The sequence below is a fragment of the Fonsecaea multimorphosa genome (genome assembly GCF_000836435.1).
Source record: "Fonsecaea multimorphosa CBS 102226 unplaced genomic scaffold supercont1.31, whole genome shotgun sequence".
Lineage (NCBI taxonomy): Eukaryota > Fungi > Ascomycota > Eurotiomycetes > Chaetothyriales > Herpotrichiellaceae > Fonsecaea > Fonsecaea multimorphosa.
Window position 1 is genome coordinate 67,028 of NW_015971665.1, and position 13,474 is coordinate 80,501.

Here is a 13,474-nt window from a genome sequence, read left to right on the forward strand (position 1 = left end):
TCGGTAGCATAAGAAAGAAGAAGACCCAGGTACCTTGGAATTGTGGAGGAATGCAATATACAAAAAGAGGCCTGAGGTGCAGCTGCCGTGGCAGGCGAAAGTGCGCACGACTCAAATCAATAATAAACACTTTAACCAAGGAGACTTGGATGGGGAATGGCGCAGATACCGCATGGCAGTAATCGATGGGTCGCTTCGTTCCTGGTACGTCAAAGTTAACTCCTCCCAACGCGGCCGGTGATGTCGTTTTTTTCACCAAGGTCCAGCAGAGCAAGCAAGGCGTTTCTTGCCAGGTGTCAAAGAAAAAAGTCTTTTGAAGTGGGCAGCGCCACAGGAGGACAGAGATGCCCACCACGGCCTGGGGGCGAGTGCCAAAGGCTCCATTTCGAAGAGGCCAGCCGGTTGGAGATCACCTCTGGGCAGCGGCGGGTTCAAGCTTTGCAGGTAATTCCCGCCCGGTCAGTTCGCTGCTGGAGCAATGGAGGAAGGGCTTCAGAACCAAGCTGTCAACCTCCCAGCGGGCATTGGCGACGCTGCCCAAGGTTCATGGATGCGCGAAGATGACACCCTCGCAAGCGTCAGGATGGGATGACCCATGGGCAAAACCAGGCAAAAGATGCGTCTGAATGGGCATGACGACCCCGCCAGTGGATCTTGTTCCAGGACCTTTGCAAGGGGTTCGCTAATGGCCGAGGGGCGTTCTCATCAAGCGCAAGGGAGCCGGACTAGCCACTGGTCTGACGAGGCTTGCATCTTAGTCTGTCACTGGCACCCACCTGCCGGAGCGCCAGGCGAGATTTAGAGTGTGGCGCCCGAGGAACATTAAGCAGGGGGAGCATGACACCTGGTTGGAGCTCAAGTCTTTCAAACCGTCCGCACCACAGCTGATCCTAGGCATAAGGATTGGTTGCCCCGTCGTGGCCTGGATTGTCCGCAGCTGGGAAGGGCTCCAGACGATGCTCTAGAAGCAGCCATTGACCAAGACGACAAGTTTAGAGTGCTCAACCTCAGCTGTGATGGCATATACCAAGTCGGCTGATGAGGTGTCGGGGCACGCTCTTGCGCCGCTGATTGATCCTCAGGTAATTATTATAGAGGCCCTTCGAGTCCAACTCGGGGATGTGTTGTGTCACCCGGAGCCGATGGTCAGGTGTACAACCGCCCTTTGACGGATGGCACCGTTTCTAAAGATTCGAACAATGCTCGAATTGTATCCTGGCTGAGCGTACATGACATCTGCGGCCAAGATCCTCGACCCCAACCAAGTGTTATGACACCTCGGTCGTGGAGAGGAAAGGCGAGCTTGTAAACTGACGGAGCCTCTTCCGTCTGTCGCGAAAGGAGTCCCCGAGGTACTTTTAGGCAATGGACGGGGAGTCCGAAAAGCATCACATTGTGTAGTACCGTTGTAGTCAGCATTACTCTGGCTTGGAAATCGTCCCAATAATGAATTCATGACCAAAGGCAGTTGTCCGACATTTGTGATTGAACAAGTCAAGGGCGTTTGTTCAAGGGCCCAATGCATTTCTATCCCGACATAGACATGTCGGTTGTGTACCTGACACCCATCGATCTGGAGGCGTTATCGAGCCGAGCCTCCATCAGCCAGTCGGATGGCCACAATGGTAACATCGACCCAAAGATCTGGCAAGCTGTCAGCCAGAGCCCGTGAAGTGTGAGTGATGCGCCTGTGTCAGAGATGGATGCATTGTAAATCCCCACGCCTGACCTGTCATATGGTCGATGAAGCCACGTTTGCTTCCCGTACACATGGTCGCTTCGTATTCACAGCACACATCTCGTAAAGTGATTTGTTTTTTTGTTTCTTCCCAACTCAGTATTCGGTAACAATCTCCGAGTCACGCAAACAGCACGAACGAAGGCGTCCTCTGATTGTTTTGGCTCCAATTTCGTCCCTGAGGCTGGACCTGCATGTTGTATGCATCTGCGCGGACGCGACAAGGTGGTCTCGGACTGTCACGCCAATGATATCTTTGACATAATTTCAGATGCGTTATTGGCATACCCGTGCGACGGCGGCGGAGTGGAAACAAGGAGTCCTGCAGCATGCATATGTTTCACACCTGGTTCCTTGAGTGGTTTAGGTTCCCAAAGATCTCCGCAACCCGACAGCAGCATCGAAATTTTCTTATGGAAATTCGTAAGATTGAACTCATTCCGACATGTGGGCTTGCGGCCGAGTTATGGCCCAAACGGGTTCATGGCATCGCGGTGGTCGTAAGTGCCGATGGGCATCGTCAACTGTTCTCGCGGGGTTGTTAGATGTGTATTTCCGAGCCGCATGGAGCTGGGCCATCCTGGAGGTTAGTGAGGCTTCGTTTAGCGTGTGGCTTAGAGGGCGCGTTTCAGCGCTCTGTTTCATATCTTTTGTGGCTCGGTCCTTCTTGACATGTATCGCACTCGAACACAAACAAGTCGGTACAGTGTCAGGACGCGAGCTGCACCAAAGCCGTCGGGGAAGGCCTTGTCCTGCACTTTCTCCATCCTCTGAATGCTAGAGCCGTGAAGTCTCATATGCGACGGCGATCAGCGAGCCTTGAATTGCTGGCGGGCACTCGGCGGATTCCCCGTGGTGCTTATGCCGCGCTTCGAACTGTAGGTACCTAAGTAGGTACCGAGTACACTGCCCAGTACCCATCTAGCTCCCCCGTCAGATTTTGGACATGCGTTTCAGGTCAAAGACTGGTCGGACCGCACTTCTGGAAGACGACTTCCGAGGCAGTCTTGGGATGATGAGCCTCTCCAACAACGGCTCCACCGAACAAGGAAGCAAACTGGTCAATCAATCTTGCAAAGTTGCGTGTGCCATGCAGGGCGCGGTGCTAGGCTGGGACTAGTCATGGTGTTTCGACATGTGCAAGTCAAGGTCCCAGCACTGAGCACACCGAAAACTTGCAGAGGGATCTGCCGGCATCTCGCTTAGGGATGATCACCATGACGGTGTGGCCTGCAGGATATATCACGGGGTGACTTACTGGGAGATCTGACATCTCGCTTGCAGGAGCGTTGAGACTGTTGACAAGACGCTCCTTGTGGTTGTTGTGAGATTGGCGCAGTCAAAATCCAAAGAGCAACCAGCGTATTAAGATGAGTGAGATGACTTGGTGCGACGCGACATGCTGGGATCAAAACACCCAACCTTGGAATATGGCTCATTGTATCAGAATCGAGGCACGTGAGGGCCGCCAACGTCAATACCGCGCTAATCGACACAATCCATCTGGCTATCTGCCCGGAGTCGTGTCTGTGTTACTCTGCCTACAGGGCTGACGAGGTCTTGCAACGCCGATTCAATGGTTTGGCACCCAATTCCATCATGCAGCATGTCGAGTCGTAGTCCCGTACCATGAAAATCCAAGTCAGAATTACATGTTCCTCCCTCGAGGAGCCACGAACCAAAGATTCCCCCAGATTGAAACCATAGCAATTACCACAGATTCAAGCCCACCACCTCTTGCCATCTGCAGGCGAGACGATCGTCATCCAGTTGCACAAGGCTCTGACCTGGATCTCTGCTAACCTCTGGTATACCCGGGGCACTGATACACTGATGTACAAACGAGTACCATGAGCGTACCTCGACATCTCACCGTTTGACCCAAGCTGGCTTCTTGCGTGCCTTGAGTCGACCGGGCTTCTTTCGTTCGACGCGTCTGGGATCCGAAGTAACACAGCCGGCTGGATTGAGAATTAGAGACTGAGAGCGAACACAGACGGAACAAACTTTCGCTTACCTCGTCGCAGAGCTGGCTTCAAAGCTGGTTCGTGTACCAGTAGAGCCTTGGCGAGAGCCAATGTGATTGACTCGGCCTGACCAGTAATCCCCCCTCCGGATACCATTGCAAAGACATTGTACTTGTCCATTCTTTGTGTGATCTTCAAAGCCCAAAGTGCGCTCTCTCGATCGTGGGGCCGTGGGAATGCCTGTATGATGCTGCGCCCGTTGACCAATACGTCTCCTGTACCTTCCACCAGATACACCTTCGCTGAAGACTCTTTCCTTCGTCCTATACCCACGGACCTGCCATACTCGTCGATTTTGCCCGGCTTTGCCTTTTGTATCTCTTCCGAACCGGGGCGTCGGAATCGTGACAGTATTTGTCTGACTTCCTTGGGACAATATCTGGGATGGATCTTGTTTAATCGCGTCAAGAGCACCAGCACTTTTGAATACTTTGACGCAGCCACCTGTTCGCCTGTCGAGCTTCGATATTGATTCAGTTTCAGCCAAGCAGGCCGCAGTATCTGGTCTGGAGGAGCTGTGGGTAGTGATGCATGTTTCTTGACAAGTGATTGTAACAGTAATAGGTGGTCGTTGAAGACTGGGGAGGCTGTGAAATAGGAGGGAGACCGTGGAAGTATTCGAGCAGGAACAGACGTCGAGTCATCAAGGTCTATCTCGGGCGCAGCACGGATTTGAACCTCTGCGGCGGAATACTTTGTCGTAGAAAAGCTCTGGTGCCGTCCGAGAGGCTGGGCCCATTGACGATGAGCTGTCAATTGAATTTTGTCGTGAAGTCGACATTGGCGACACATCAACGAGATGGTGGACGGCAATGCCCGCGCTGAAGGTCGCGCCATGTTCAATGAGAGGCGATTGTCACCTGTGAGAGATCATGATTTCCGAATCGATTGCTTGGGAAATTCCAGCGGGAATCGAATGGGACCCTGAACGAAGAAGCTGTGAGGTTGGAGCTTGCGCTTCAAGTTGGGCTTCGGGCACGCATTCCGCCAAGCCTTTTCAAGAGCCTGCCACTGCCTGCGCCGCAAAAAGCGGGAACTGTGACTGACCTCAAAAATTTGTTGTGACTGAATTTCACTTGCTTCACGATAACTTCCCATCTCCCACCAGCAGTCCCTGTTTTCTCCCCACGGCGTATTGTAACACAGTCTCAAGATGTCGTTCGGAAAGCTCTACGGCTACAAGGTAAGCACCCCGGGAATCTACATCTACCGAGACTCAAGCCTTACTGACTTCACCCATAGGAGAATGCCCGCAGCACCGTCCTCCTGGCGGTCGCAAAGGAGAACAATCTTGACATCGAACTCGTTGAGACCAGGACCCCCGTCACAGATCCTGAGTATCGCAAATTGAACCCTCTCTCACGGATTCCTACCTTCGTTGGCGCCAATGGCTTCATCTTGACCGAGTCCATTGCCATTGCCATCTACTGTGAGTCTTGCCCCGCAATGCCATATTCTTTGGTCATTTCTTGCCCTCAAAGATGAGCCATATTATCAATTCAGTTATCCCTGTCTGAACAACGCTTGTTGACTACATTTTACTCTGAGAGACTATGTTGCAAACCCTTGTTTTGTGCCCCTGACCAAACCATGAACATGGAGCAGTCCCACTAACGATCAATCGCAGTCGCCTCGCAGAACGACAAGACCACTCTCCTTGGAAAGACCAAGCAAGACTATGCTTCCATTGTGCGATGGATGTCCTTCTCCAACAGCGAAATCCTCCCCAACCTCTCTGGATGGTTTAGCCCCTTGATTGGCAAAGTTGCCTACAACAAGAAGTCGGTTGATGACCACAAGAAGCTTGCTTCTGATGCTGTCCATGCTCTCGAACAACACTTTCTCGTCCACACCTTTTTGGTTGGAGAGCGCATCACTCTTGCAGACCTTTACGTGACCTCGCAAATGTCTCGTGGTTTCCAATACGTCCTCGACAAGGAATGGCGTGCAGAGAACCCTAACACCACGCGTTGGTTTGAGACCGTCACCAAGCAGCCCATCTGGAAGGCCATTGTTGCCGAGCCAATCATGATTGAAGAGGCCGTGAAGTACACCCCGCCCAAGAAGGAAGCGAAGCCAGCCAAGGCTCCGGCTGCTGCACCTGAGAAGAAGGCCGAGAAGAAAGCCGAGGAGGAACCAGAGGAAGAGGAAGAGGCCAAACCAGAGGTCAAAGCTAAACATCCTCTCGAGGCACTACCCAAGCCGACTCTTATTCTCGATGACTGGAAGAGAAAGTATTCCAATGAGGATACTCGATCGGTGGCGCTACCTTGGTTCTGGGAGCACTACAAGCCAGATGAGTACTCGTTGTGGAAGATCGATTACAAGTACAACGACGAGTTGACACTGACTTTCATGTCTTCCAACCTCATCGGTAAGTTTTTCCCTGCGCCCAAGACTTAGTCATATAGCTAACTGTTTCAATAGGTGGATTCTTCAACCGCCTTGAGGCCTCCCGCAAATACCTCTTTGGTGCCGCTTCCGTGTACGGCCAGGCCAATGACTCAGTCATCCAGGGCGCCTTCATGGTTCGTGGTGACGAAGCTTTGCCCGCATTCGACGTCGCCCCAGACTGGGAGAGCTACGAGTTCACCAAGCTTGACCCCAGCAAGCCTGAAGACAAGGAATTCCTTGAGAACCAATGGGCTTGGGACAAGCCTATCGAGGTCAATGGCAAGACATACGAGTGGGCTGATGGCAAAGTCTTCAAGTAAAGCTTTGCGTCGACGATCTTGCAGCTGCATGACGTGCTCCTGGTTGAGCGGATGTGATCATGATACCAACAACGACAGACCGGATAACAGGTGAATGTTATGCATGATAGGATGACAAGTAAGGAAGACCAGGTTTCGGCTGAAAAGCTTTCATGCACGAATTGACAAGCGGATTAATGTTTCTTCATCTCGCAAAGCAGCAAGGCAGATAGACGCGCCCATTTCCCACATTCGCTCTTGCTTGCGCTCCATAGGTTCCATAGAGCAGAGGAAGGAACACGAGTTGAGTAGTAAATGTGCATTTCCGATTCTAATGTCCTTTTACAGATTATTTGCTGCCCTAGATCTCAACAGGTACATGGATGCCATTGCATATCGAGTAGTTCCCACCGCCCCCAATCTAGGTTGCATACCTGTAGCAAAAATACTTTAAGCAGTGTCTGGCAAAGCTCTGGCCAATGTTCCAGCGGCGGGTGCTTTTGCACAGCCTTTGAGATGGGCCTGAACAATAGTGGGCGGGCGGTACCGGCTGCAGTGAGGCGAGGTTGAGTTTGAGGTGTGTTAGACTCGGGGAATGGAGATGTGATTTCTGATTCTTCGAACGAGTGAGTGGGTGGGATTCATTCGTGATGAGTCGGGGACATCAGAATGGAAAGTCTATAGTATGTACCTATCTATGTATGCCCCCTGTCGTTGGAATAATGTCAATAAAGTGATGGACGGAGTTACCACTCATAGCAAGCTAGCCAGCCAGCACCCAAGAACCGCCATCACTCTTCTCTTGACTCCCACTCGGACTCCGTGACTCACGCTTATACACTCCGTTTCCTCTCTTTAACACCAAGGGACCTGCAACAAGAGAGGAAGCTTCTTCTCCAATGCTTTGCAACAAGGCAAAACAATGATGAAAAGGAGTCATGTTTGCGTCAGTGGCGGTAGTGTAAGGCCGTAGACACAAAAGTGTGAACAAAAGATTGGTGGTCAAGAGAGACACACACAATGTTGAAAACAGAAAACTGCTTTCTGGTGATAAGAATAGGTGTGGAGATAAGAATAATGGGGAGGTAAGGATAGAAGGGAGGAGGTAAGAATAGGTGTGAATAAGAATAGGTGGTGGTAAGGATATGTGAGGAGATGGTAAGAATAGGTGGTTGGTGGTAGGGATGTGTAGGCGTCCAGGAGAGGTTGTAGGTCTGGAGGATAAGAATAGGTGGTTGATTGTAAGGAGAGGTGGTCGGAGGTTTGGAGGAGGGGACCAAGAGGCAAAGGCAAGGCACTCAAGGCAATGCGACAGGGCAAGGCACACTCGAGGCAATGCGACAGGGCAAGGCACAAGGCAATGCAACGAAGCAAAGCAACAGGGCACATGCACAGGGCAAAGCGACAGGGGGCACATGCACAAGGCAAAGCGACAGGGGCTCAAGCGTAGGGAAAGGGGCAAGGCACAAGGCAATGCAACGAAGCAAAGCAGCAGGGCACAAGCACAGGGCAAAGGAGGAGGAAACGGCAGGACTCCAAGAGGAGGATAAAATGGTGTAGAGAGAAGGAGAGACAAAGTGCAGAGGCCCTGCAAGAGAAGGAATGAGAATATGGAAAGAAGGAAGAAGATATTGCAGATTATCCGTGGACAGAGCTCGTATTTGTACACAATTGCCCTGGCTTGAGATCAACCCAGTGGCGACTTCAGGAAAGGGATTGGCTATCAGCAGACGTGATCCCATGTTGCGTCCAAGGGAGAAAGTCTGGTGCACAGCCGAGCCGATGGAAAGTCGCAGCAACCAGGAAAAACCAAACCTTGGTATAGCATGGATCGTCCGGTTCTGGGGTGTTTTGATGGAACCCGTGTATCTCGCTCGCCATGTGGGTCGTATTTTTCAAAATTTCGGTTCAAAGGACGGGGACGCCCACTCAGCCTTCGATTTTTGGGTTTTACTGTTGCCGATGTTGATCAACAGTTCAAGACTCTGCAGCATTGTGGCAGATCCCAGAGTTTGGAAAACTTTGGTACAAGGCGTATCGGCTGTAATCATCGCCTTGGAAAGCCACCCCTTACACGCTGCCAAAGGATGATCGCAGAGCGCAGCAGCAGAGCGCAATGATCCGATCAGCGGTCGAGGAAATTGATCAACCTGATCCGCTACCCTGATGCTGCGGCTTTCGGGTTGATCTGCCATAGATCGAAATGTATCAGCCTTGTGCAGCGAAGCCAGCGGCGCGGTATCATGTGATTCTCTCTCATCCCAGTGAAGTGTCCCGTCATGGTTCTTTGAAACATCTTTGCGCAGGCTTCCGGCCAACAGTCCGGGGCACACTGATGGAGCATCATTTGCAAAGAGCTGCAGAGTCGCCGAGCTGTCGAAGATGGACTGGAGCAGCATTGAGGATCATGGGCACCGCCAGTAATGCCGAGGTCTGGCGCGCCAACGGGTCCGGTTTTTGAGGCACAGTCGAGGTTATTCAGATAGAAATCCACCAAAATGATATGTTGATATTCATATCCAGATGAACTTGGACTTCTTCAGTAATGACAGATCTATTTTGTTTTGCGGTGTCTATGTGCAGATCTCGGTCCAGGTTCTATTGTCGGCATCATCCTGGCCGCAACAGGTCGAAAAATTCGAAGTTGGTCAAACCAAGGTCTCGCTCGTAATCACCGTACTTCGCCCGGCCGAGCAGCTGCGGCAGCAACATCACCATCAATGTTTCGAACACCAGTTTCTCCTCGTCGACCCTCCCACAAGCGAACCCAGAAATCAGGAGGATCCATCGGTCGTTGGCCATCATGCAAACCAGGCCAAACATCCGCGAAGAAATAATAGACATGGCCAACGATCACACCAAGAATCTCGTCCTTGGGAATGCTGCCGTGCATAAACATGTGAAACGCCATCAAAACCCAAGGGAGATAAGGAGCGGTGAAGACGAGGACGCCGAGGAAACTCAGTCGGGTGTCGGGATTACGTCGTGACCAGATGTATACAAGAGTGCTTGATAGTGCTGAGCCCAGGAATGGTATGGAGGTGGTAAGCGAGCTCAGGGCCAGCAGTGAGGTGCATGCGTATAGTAGCAGCCAAGAGAAGACCGCAGGGGAGGGGCCGGAGCCTTGTTCTAACAATCGAGAATATCGCTGAAGGAAGAAGACGTGGAAGGCCAGGTCCAGTGACGGCGGACCAAAGTATATGAACGTGGTTAATAGTCGCCAATACTGGGAGAATCAGCAAGTGCTCGATTAGTTCACGGGGATATAAACACCCACCTGCGACTTGTAGTAAACTGCGCGCCACGAATAAAACAACTGGAAGGGTGTAATGACTTTGCACTGCAGCAAAACAGATGTAATTACTGTTGCGGTCGTCCACCACCGGGTGCATGGCGGCATCTCAAAGAACCACTGTTCGAGGGGAAACTGCCCAAGCTGACCAAGGCCATCTTCACCTCCACCCCCCAGTATCGCGGCCATTATCCAAGGTATGAGATCAAAAAAGGGAAGGATGGTACGAGAGAAGTCTGAGAGGAACTCCGGGCTCTGGACGATAGTGTAGACAGGCGATAGGACGGACTGAGTCAGGATCGGAGAGCGCAGATCGGAGTAGTCATGGTAGAAGTTGTCTGCAGGCGGGATCGGAGACAATATGGGAAAGGAAAGGTTCATGTAGCGGTGAAGAGGTCAAGTGGTTAGGTGGCCTCTTTCAGAGGGAATGAGACATGCTCATCAAGGACGTAGGAGGCGGAGGGTCGACCAGGCTTCACTGGGGGCGTGGGATGATGGTGTATGGAATGAGGTCGAACCACAGCAACTACGGCTAGCATGGCTCCGAACAAAGAGACGGCCACGAACTGGGCAGGTAAAGCGACCCTACGGCAAAGCGGCAAGAGGCTCTGTTACCCAAAGTGGGTCTAACGCGCGGAGAATGTACATAATTCAATGGCGAGCGACGCGACCTTCATGTGCCCGCGGCATCCATTTCATCTGGAACTTGACATATTTCTGTTGGGTTTCAACCCAGTCACCGTGAAGTATTGTGTCCGGCCTGCAGTCAGTAAACTCTGATTCAAATGCAGTCAGCTCTGCCATCCTCCAGAACCATCTGATACCTGCCCGTCCACCCACGCGATTCCCCACCTTCGAGGTCACTATTTCCCTTCCATCGGTTCAGGACCCAGTCTACAGTGCAATAAGTTATACATATGGCTCAGACAAAGAGTGTCCGGAGGCGCTCAGGGGGTTCTACCCCGAAAAGAGGACAAGCACAGCGAGTGAACCCGCCATCCAGGACGGTAGGAGGCAAACGGCTTCGCGCACAACGTAAGTTCCAAGACCGGCATGTTAACTGTACAGCCCCAAGATTCTGACGGCAATTGGCAGCTGGTGACCCCGTACCCGTAAGAAGGCCGCGAAGATATAAACCTGGAACACTCGCGCTCAGAGAAATCCGAAGATACCAGCAATCAACCGACCTGTTGATCCTGAAACTCCCTTTCGCTCGTCTGGTCCGAGAAATCGCCATGTCTGTCCTACCATACCACGCAGCGCAAGACCTGCGGTGGCAAAGTCAAGCGATCCAGGCCCTGCAGGAAGCGAGCGAAGCGTTCCTTGTGCACCTATTCGAAGACACAAATTTGTGCGCGATACATGCGAAGCGAGTTACGATCATGCAGAAGGATATTCAATTAGCGAGGAGGATCCGAGGCGCTTGGGGCGGCTTGGGTTGAGCGAATGCGTTCAGCTGGCATGACTTCATGATTTGCAAAGAGATTGGTATTGTTCGGCGTTCTATCATCAGGTCTCACAGTACGGGGAAATGGAATCAGCCACTCGGCGGGGGTTGTGTTGCAACATCATGGGTCTGCTTGAGCTTGTCGTCTGTATGACCTGGTGCTACAAAGCAGCACGCGAGATTGTTTTGGTGGGCGAGATTTCCGGTCAACTCGCATTTGTGCTATAAGCGTGCCGGAAGTGGACAATCACGAGAAATGAAACTCGCTGTATCCATCGATTCATCAATTCTACCCCGTCACACTCGATCCAAGCACGCCTTTTGTGCTCGTCACATCTCCACTGCCCACTGCCCCCTCGGCTCTCCTCTCGCAAGCTTGCCTGCAAGCGACGGCAAGCGCCTTGAAAGCGCTTTCTGCTCTGTGGTGGTTGTTGCTTCCATAGACACACTTGACATGCAAGGTGACACTGGCGGCCTGGGCAAAACTCTCGAGGCCATGGGTGAGCATCTCGGTACTGAGATCACCAATCTTCTCGCGGGTGAATCCAAAGTCAATCACACTGTACGGTCGGTTGGAGAGGTCGATGACGGCCCACGACAGCGCCTCGTCGAGGGGCGCGTCACCGCGACCGAAGCGGACGAGAGATGTCCGTTTTCCCAGCGCGGCGTTGAACGCAGAGCCGACCGCCAGGAAGACGTCCTCGGCGGTGTGGTGGTCGTCGATGATCAAATCACCGCTTGCTCGGATGGCCAGAGACCAACCTCCATGTTTTGCCAACGCGTGCAGCATGTGATCCAGAAATCCAATCCCCGTGGATATGGCTATTTGCTGCGTGGAGGTGATCTGTGTCGCATGATGTGACGTGGGCAAAGGGATTAGGACGTCGGGATGTGACTGTTTCTGAGCTGAAGATATCGATGATGGGAAATGCTGGGAGTCTTCGTAGGCGAGAAGTGGGCCTCCATCCAGAGACAGTGAAACCTGGATTTTGGTCTCGTTGGTGATGCGCGAGAGTGTGTGCGTTCGCCGCGGCAATGCTACCGGTATGATTCGTTCTATTGAACCCATTTTGACCTGTCTGTATAGGTACTGTTTAGAAGTGACAGTCAAGAAAGAAAAAGCTAGTAAATCCGTTTTATCTGACTCTTGCCAAAAGCGGAGCCACTGGACGCTGCTTTTGGCCTCCGCCTCATGCAGGCGACACGTGACTGTTAGGCTCGCTCTGGATGTCGCTGCAGTTAACAAAAACCGTCCACGAAGAGCACGAATTCATGAAGGTGCTCCAATGATAAACTGCAAAGAACAGTCTGCTCGATCGGTCCAAAAGACAACGAGGTCCAGCCTTGCAGCACGAGCTCCATTAAATACCTCTCAGCAAAGGCGGCAGTAACCTCACACCTAGTATAGACTAGCGCTATACAAAACAGGCTTAGACTCTTTTGTTGCAGACATTGAGATCTGCGGAGCAAACACGAGTGGAAAAGGTGACGCTGCCGCAGCCGGAGCTTGGAGCTAGGGAACCCGCAACCTCGACGTCGCTTGAGTCCGCAGCATTCCAGACATCTGGACCGTCCAAGTCTCTCTGCCGACCTTCCTATGTGAGAATTGAAAAGCTCAAGATGGTCATCAATCCCACATATCTGGCCCAACGGTCACGTTCCTGTACGTTTTGCCCAATCCCCGAATTCCAGTCCATTTTTAACCTGCGAGAATTCACTGACCGGACGACGACAGCCATCAACTGGTCCGACGCGCGACGGCGAGTCCTAAAGTCTTATCGAGAATGGCTGAGAGCGGTAGGCCAACACTTACCAACACTACACCCTTGCTGGCACTGAGAAGAGGGATGGGTTTGGGCTAACAAGAGAGGATTTTATAAAATGCAGGGACCTGAGATCCAGCAGCTCTACTCCCTAAACATGCCGGTCTCGAGAATCCGCACAAAAGTCAGAGAAGAATTCGAGAAGCACAGATATGTCAACAACGTACAGGCAGTCGACGTGCTGCTTCGACAGAGTCATGCAGAGTTTCAAGTGGGTTACTAAGATTTCCGCGTAATGGGCATGCAAATACTGACGAGACGGGTGTTCACAATCCGCAGGAAATGTTGAACTACTGGAAACAGTACACCCACGTCATGAAGTACTTTCGGGTGGACGAAGATGAGAACGCGAGACTGCCGAAGAATTTCATCCAGGGTTTCCTTGAGGTATGCATCAAGCGATGCTGTACAGCGAATGAGGCTATTCCTGCTGGCTAACTCTTTCTTCTTTCTA

General features: G+C 52.0%; 6 protein-coding genes across 6 annotated transcripts; 3 read left to right on the plus strand and 3 right to left on the minus strand.

The window, feature by feature from the left end:
* Positions 1-3,607: 3,607 nt before the first annotated feature.
* On the minus strand, positions 3,608-4,602 carry Z520_10550 (uncharacterized protein; the record flags this gene model as incomplete). Its single annotated transcript, XM_016781042.1, has 2 exons — positions 3,608-3,699; positions 3,756-4,602. 2 exons carry the CDS (start codon positions 4,600-4,602, stop codon positions 3,608-3,610), a joined length of 939 nt encoding a protein of 312 aa, XP_016627767.1.
* Positions 4,603-4,918: 316 nt separating this feature from the next.
* Positions 4,919-6,479, plus strand: Z520_10551 (uncharacterized protein; the record flags this gene model as incomplete). Its single annotated transcript, XM_016781043.1, has 4 exons — positions 4,919-4,948; positions 5,008-5,194; positions 5,393-6,139; positions 6,193-6,479. 4 exons carry the CDS (start codon positions 4,919-4,921, stop codon positions 6,477-6,479), a joined length of 1,251 nt encoding a protein of 416 aa, XP_016627768.1.
* A 2,650-nt stretch (positions 6,480-9,129) lies between these two features.
* Positions 9,130-9,939, minus strand: Z520_10552 (uncharacterized protein; the record flags this gene model as incomplete). The annotated part of the gene is made up of 2 exons (XM_016781044.1): positions 9,130-9,684; positions 9,736-9,939. 2 exons carry the CDS (start codon positions 9,937-9,939, stop codon positions 9,130-9,132), a joined length of 759 nt encoding a protein of 252 aa, XP_016627769.1.
* Positions 9,940-10,667: 728 nt separating this feature from the next.
* On the plus strand, positions 10,668-11,192 carry Z520_10553 (histone H3-like centromeric protein cnp1; the record flags this gene model as incomplete). The annotated part of the gene is made up of 2 exons (XM_016781045.1): positions 10,668-10,785; positions 10,846-11,192. 2 exons carry the CDS (start codon positions 10,668-10,670, stop codon positions 11,190-11,192), a joined length of 465 nt encoding a protein of 154 aa, XP_016627770.1.
* A 294-nt stretch (positions 11,193-11,486) lies between these two features.
* Positions 11,487-12,266, minus strand: Z520_10554 (uncharacterized protein; the record flags this gene model as incomplete). The annotated part of the gene is made up of 1 exon (XM_016781046.1): positions 11,487-12,266. The coding sequence occupies one exon, from the start codon at positions 12,264-12,266 to the stop codon at positions 11,487-11,489; it is 780 nt and encodes a 259-aa protein (XP_016627771.1).
* Positions 12,267-12,817: 551 nt separating this feature from the next.
* Z520_10555 (uncharacterized protein) lies at positions 12,818-13,458 on the plus strand (the record flags this gene model as incomplete). The annotated part of the gene is made up of 4 exons (XM_016781047.1): positions 12,818-12,860; positions 12,933-12,994; positions 13,085-13,231; positions 13,300-13,458. 4 exons carry the CDS (start codon positions 12,818-12,820, stop codon positions 13,456-13,458), a joined length of 411 nt encoding a protein of 136 aa, XP_016627772.1.
* Between the last annotated feature and the right edge of the window lie 16 nt (positions 13,459-13,474).